The sequence below is a fragment of the Cucurbita moschata genome, unplaced genomic scaffold (genome assembly GCF_002738365.1).
Source record: "Cucurbita moschata cultivar Rifu unplaced genomic scaffold, Cmos_1.0 Cmo_Scf00014, whole genome shotgun sequence".
Taxonomy (NCBI): Eukaryota; Viridiplantae; Streptophyta; class Magnoliopsida; order Cucurbitales; family Cucurbitaceae; genus Cucurbita; species Cucurbita moschata.
This window is the reverse complement of record NW_019268530.1, coordinates 3,375,001-3,381,167: the sequence shown is the minus strand read 5'-3', so window position 1 is coordinate 3,381,167 and position 6,167 is coordinate 3,375,001. Positions and strand designations below refer to the sequence as shown.

General features: G+C 33.0%; 1 protein-coding gene across 1 annotated transcript; it reads left to right on the top strand.

Moving 5' to 3' along the window:
• Positions 1-3,701: 3,701 nt before the first annotated feature.
• On the top strand, positions 3,702-4,379 carry LOC111452254 (copper transporter 6-like). The gene has a single exon (XM_023092864.1). It carries the CDS (start codon positions 3,716-3,718, stop codon positions 4,301-4,303), a length of 588 nt encoding a protein of 195 aa, XP_022948632.1. The 5' UTR covers positions 3,702-3,715; the 3' UTR covers positions 4,304-4,379.
• The last annotated feature ends 1,788 nt before the right edge of the window (positions 4,380-6,167 follow it).

Here is a 6,167-nt window from a genome sequence, read left to right as displayed (position 1 = left end):
TTTTTTTTTTTTTTTTTTTTTTTTTTTTTTTTTTTTTTTTTTTTTTTGTGTAATTGTAAGGAAGAACTCAGAAGATATTCATCCTGCTTACTGAGATTATCGATAGAATTAGGAAAAAGAAATGTTAGAATTATTATTTGAGAGTTTTATTTTCTTTTTATATTTTTATAATTAGCCTTAATTTTTCTTGCCTTTTCAAAATTTAAAAAAATTGAATTATATTTTGAAAATATACATTTATTTATTTATTTATTTTCCTTTTCCGCCCTTTTAATTATTTTGGTTGAATTAATAAATTATCAAAGAAAATTGTGAAATTCAAATTTCTATTACATCCGTGAACATATGTTTTGTTTTCTACTGCAAATTTAGATAACGTGCAAGCTGCCGATTTTCTTTTTCTTTTTCCAATGATTAATTTATTCTTCATTTAAATAATACTTTATTCTCGTATTTTAGTAAAAATAATAATAAAAGTATATTGAGAAAGATTGATGTTTTATTACAAAGACCATAGTGTTTAAAATTTTATTATTTTATTTTTAAATATTGAATTTTAAAAAAGAAAGCTATAAATTTACTCTTTTTTTTTTTTTTTTTTTTGTTATTTGTTTGAACGGTGGAAATAAATTTAGAAAATTAGAATGTTGCGTCAGCATCAACAAGAGTAGCCAATTATATGGGAACACGTGGATATGGAAAGTCAAGAAAGAAAGGATTTTGAGACGGTTGCCTTTTCTTTAATGCATTAATTGAATTGAAATTAGCTTATGAATTTTGCAATACAATAAATATTTAATAATTGCCTGGGTGAAATTTATACTCAAATCAACCAATTTGATTACATTACATTTGACATGACTTTTAAAATAGCTTAGATTATTCATATCATTAAGTGGAGTTTTGAAATTTTCAAAATTAACTATATATTTTTTATTTTTAAAACTTAATTTGAAATTTAACCGTTACCAAAGTCTTTTTTTTTTTTTTTATTGGGTTTATTTTTCAAAAGAAATTCAATAGTGTGATAATTTCCTCTCATCAATTTAAAAAATTCTAATATCGAGTAAAATTTGACACTTTTCTAAAAAATTTGGATAGCTAGTTTTAACACGGGTGTTATTCATGTTACAAATTTAACATTTTCTATTAAGATAATTTAATGGTAATCCAAATTTATGAATTTATTAATTTTCTAATTAAAATGTTATATTTCTTCTATCGGTGATTTCTTAGGAGGAATCCTCAAATATATAGATATGATAAACTTACCCTTCTTTTTTTTTTAATGGTGACGATCCAATATGACATCATGAGTTTCCTTCTCTTCATGAGAGTCTTTATAGATTTAAAAATAGTTCTAACCATAGAGATATGTTATTCAATCCACTATTGACCATTATTTGAAGCTATTCTTCGGTAATATCGGATTGTAAAATTTACACAAAGAAAATTGGACTTCACATTCACTCTCTCACTCGAAGGATATAAAGTCACTCGTGTTTATGTTCATAGATGTAAGACTTGCCTTTAAAAAATATCTACCTTATCTCAATATCAAACTGTGGTAACATGTAGCCAATTAAGAATTTGTGACACCAAGTATGGTAAGGAATGAGTCTTTAACACAAAAATGCATTTTTAAAGTTAAAAAAATAGAAATTAACATAAACAAAAAANAAAAAAAAAAAAAAAAAAAAAAAAAAAAAAAAAAAAAAAAAAAAAAAAAAAAAAAACGTTGATGTTGGAAACGTTTCTAGAATCAAACACTTCTAGTTTTTAAAAACTAAAAACAAGAAACCGTCACAAGATATAAGGATTATTATAGCTTAATCTTAAAATTTTCACCTTTTTGAAGACCGCGGCTTGCTTAATTTTATGGTTTAGGGTTTATTTTTGTTCGCTTTAGAATTATGCCTTATTGGTCCCGTTGAACGTCCAACTATATATAATGAGATAGTGACTCTACAAGCATAATAATGAAACATTTCTCGTAAGGATGTGGATCCTACTCTTTAAAATTTTAATTGTATTTTCATAATTAAAAAAAAATAAAATTACAATTTGAGATAAAATTGACTAATTTATGTGTGGCAGCAGCTTATTATTTTAATTTTATCAACCAAATGTCAACGTCTTGACATAAAATAGTAAATAGATAAAGAAATTCGAAATACGAAATAAGACCAATAATAATATAATATAAAATAAAAAAATAAAATAAAGAATAATTAATTTACAAGTAGACTTGGGAGAGTTCATTTCCCCCTCAACTAAATCTATGATTATTAAGACTAATTAATTATTTTTTTTATTGGTGAATAATAATCATAATAATAATAAAAAAAGGCATGAAACATGCTATTTCATCTCTTCCTTATCATGGTCAACCATTCTATCTGCTTTTTAAATTTGAGTCGAACCCTTAGTTTTGCTGACTTACGAGATATAGCCTTCACCACGACATTAATGACGTAGCTGTTCACGTTTTCCGCAAACTTAACTAGAAAAACTAGATAATAATATATTTAAAATTAACGTTTTATTTGTTCAAATTTTAATTTCTCTTATTTTTTTCGCCTATTTTATTTATTGTTTAGACACTCAAAGGAAAATCACTAGTTTTTACCTTAGATGTTTAAGTCTCGTGTAGGTGTGTATGGTGTCTGGACCAACCTGACCAACTTTTAGTACAATCACGAGTTGTTACCTTTTAGTTCATGATGTTAAGTTTTGCGTGACTAGTGTCACGGTCATGTTAGTCCAGGGCGTGTTGTCCATGGCTGCATGTCCATGTCATGCCGTATCCTTTATTTTATTTCATGTTGTATTGCTTTACTATTATATTTTTTGTTTGTATGACGATGAAATCATGTATCTGAATCGCCCCAAAATGTATTATAAGGGGTGCGACTAGTTGTCAAACTCCTCCCCTCATTTTGTATAACTATTTGGCAAAATTAGTCTGCTAGACTTGAATCGCCCCAAGATGTACTATAGGGGGTGTGACTAGTTGTCAACTCCTACCCCTGATTTTGTATGACTGTTCAGCAAAATCACGTCTAAGCTTACCAAACCTGAATCGTTTCAAAATGTATTGTAAAGGGATACGACTAGCTATCAAATTCTTCCTACCCGGAAATGTTATATACTACTTAAGTCGTTGTGTTTCCTCGCTTGTATGTCGTATAGCATTGCTTTCAAACTCTCTTCCAAAATCTCTCTGCCCTCGTTTTCTAAAATCTTCTCCTCAAATCGGGGCAGAAGGCATGAGGATACGTTGTCCGACTATAGACAACACAAATTAAAATTGACTTGACTCACTTGCTGTTGAGAAGTGAGTATCACACAATCGCAAAATTTGCTATCAAGAGAAATGTGATTGTGACAACGAGCACTAGGCCTACATGATGCCCAAATGGATGCTACAAATTTTTGTAGCTGGTGCGTGAGAAGTTGTTAAGCCTAGTCAAGCAACATAAAAATAAAAATAAAAATGAAATCTATTTTTAGAAATTTATTAAATTTCATTGACCATAAATTTTAAAAACTAATTATATATATATATATATATATAAATTTGTACTACATATAAAATATAGTACAACTACCATTAGTACAGTCATATATAAATAAAATTTTTAAAAAAATTAGCTATAAAAATGAGTGAAGATCATCATTTTTCTCAAAGTCAACAAACAAACATATTGGCAAAATGAAGAACACAACAAAAATCTTAATTCTCTGTCTTGTAATTTCTCTGTCTGTCTCTTCCAAAGCCAAAGCCCACGATGTTTTTCCCAACCACGACGGTATGCACTCCGACCCTCCGCCGCCGCCGATGGGTCCGATGAGCGGCGGCTCCGATGACGACATGCACTCTCACGGGATGCCGTCGTCATCGGGCATGACGATGATGCACATGACATTCTTCTGGGGAAAAAACACCCAAGTTTTATTCTCCGGCTGGCCGGGCAACCAGTCCGGCATGTATGCGCTGGCGTTGATTTTAGTGTTTTTGCTGGCGGTGTCTGTAGAGTGGCTGTCTCGTTGGCGGCTGATGACGGAGATGGGGCCGAGAAATTTCGCCGCCGGGATCGTGCAGACGGCGGTGCATGGGGTTAGAATCGGAATTGCGTACTTGGTTATGCTTGCTTTGATGTCGTTCAATGGCGGCGTTTTTATCGCTGCCATCGCCGGTCATTCATTTGGGTTTCTGATTTTTGGGAGCAGAGTCATGAACAACACGAAATCAAAGCCGTACCAGCAGGGTACAGCCGATCTTCCATCTGGAGTTTGCTGAGCAAGTAAATTCTTTTAAGTCTTTCTTAGTTATCCTATCCTTGTGGTTATTAATTTGGTCACTAATTCATCCTGTACTCCTCTCTCATTTTGGATGGATGAGATTTAAACTTCTAATATTTATTTTTAATTAAAAAAAAAAAAGAAACTATAAAGGTAATTATGGATGGTAAAAAGTAAAAAGAAATTAATAAAATCTTTTATATTTTCAAAATCTAATAATATAATCTCACTCTTAGTTATCACCTTATGGGCTTGGGCCTGATATTTTGTTCGGTGAAAGGCCCAAAGAGAGACATAACCTCATGGGCTTGGGCCTGATATTTTGTCAAGTGAAAGGCCCAAAGAGAGAGCCCAGAAACATAACCTACACTACAATAAGCCTAAAAGTCATCTTCCGTCGGATGTTTACTTTGGGGAAGTTGGGGAAAGGCTTGAACCACCAGAATGGGGAAATGGTTGAAACAAGTGGGTGGGTGGGGTGGGTGGGGCGGCCACTTGCGGAAGCCATTAATTAGGTGTTCCTGTCGATTGGGTTCAAAACAAAACGAAAAAGGTAAGATGAAGGATCTCTCTCTCTCTCTCTCTCTCTGTTTTTGTTTGGCAAGAGATGAGTGATGCTAGCGGGGGGGCTGGCAACAACTTGAGCGCGCCATGCCCCCAAACTGTTTGATAAAATGCCTCAATGACATTGTTGAGCTAAGCCAGTAGCCAGTAGTGTGGCTTTTCTTGTCTTGTCTTTCTATATTGTCTTTGTCTTTACAGCTGACTCAGAGAGTTGAAGAAGATGACAGATTTTGTTGGCCCAATGATCTGAACAAGATCTCAACAAGATTACGTTGGATTAGAGGATGTGAATTTAAAATACGCAAAAACTAGACCCATTCTTATCTCAAGCTCGACCTCGATAGCTTTGTCTTTTGCTTCAAGAGATAGGAAGGTGTATATCGGCCTAAACCCACACATATTGTCATCTTTTGGTTTTCCTTTGAGCCCAGTTTACTAGGGAGAGATTTTTACACTCTTATAAAGGGTATTTCGTTCTCCTCCCCAACCGACGTAGGATCTCACAATCCACCCCCTTCAGGACCCTCGTTGCTGACACTCATTCCATTCTCCAATTGATGTGGGACCCCCACCAAATCCACCCCCTTCAGGCCTCAACGTTCTTGCTAGCACACCGTCTCATGTCTACCCCCTTTGAGGAACAGCCTCCTCGTTGGTACATTGTCCGGTGTTTGACTTTGATACCATTTGTAATAGCTCAAGCCCACCGCTAGCAAATATCGTTCTCTTTGAGCTTTACCTTTCGGGATTATCCTCAAGATTTTTAAAACGAGTCTGGTAGGAAGAAGTTTCCACACCCTTCTAAATAATGTTTCGTTCTCCTCCCAATCAATGTGGAATCTCACAACGAGAGATTTTAATTGACTAAGATTAACTACTCGTGAGAGTGATGAGTACTTTCTTTCTGTCAGCTAAACACGATCAGGAACAAGAATTATATTCTTCGTTCTCATCCCTGACCTCACTCCCTCTCACTTTATAATATGAAGACTACGTTACATGTTAAAATTTGAGTTTTTAGAAATGATTGTAATCTCAAGTATATGATATTTGATATTTGATATCACAGATTTTTCACTTTCCCTATTAATTCAAATTTCAAGCTGTGTAAAAGACAAATTCTTTTCTTTATTTAGATAACAATGACGTTTCTTGTCACATTGTTTTCAACTTTAGCCTTTTTGTTGGTACAAATTTCAATTTAGACCTTAGAATCATGACTAATTCAAATCAAATATGAGTTAATGACTAATGAATGACGTCCAAGTTTAAGTTAAAAGTTCAAAAGTTAATTCTCG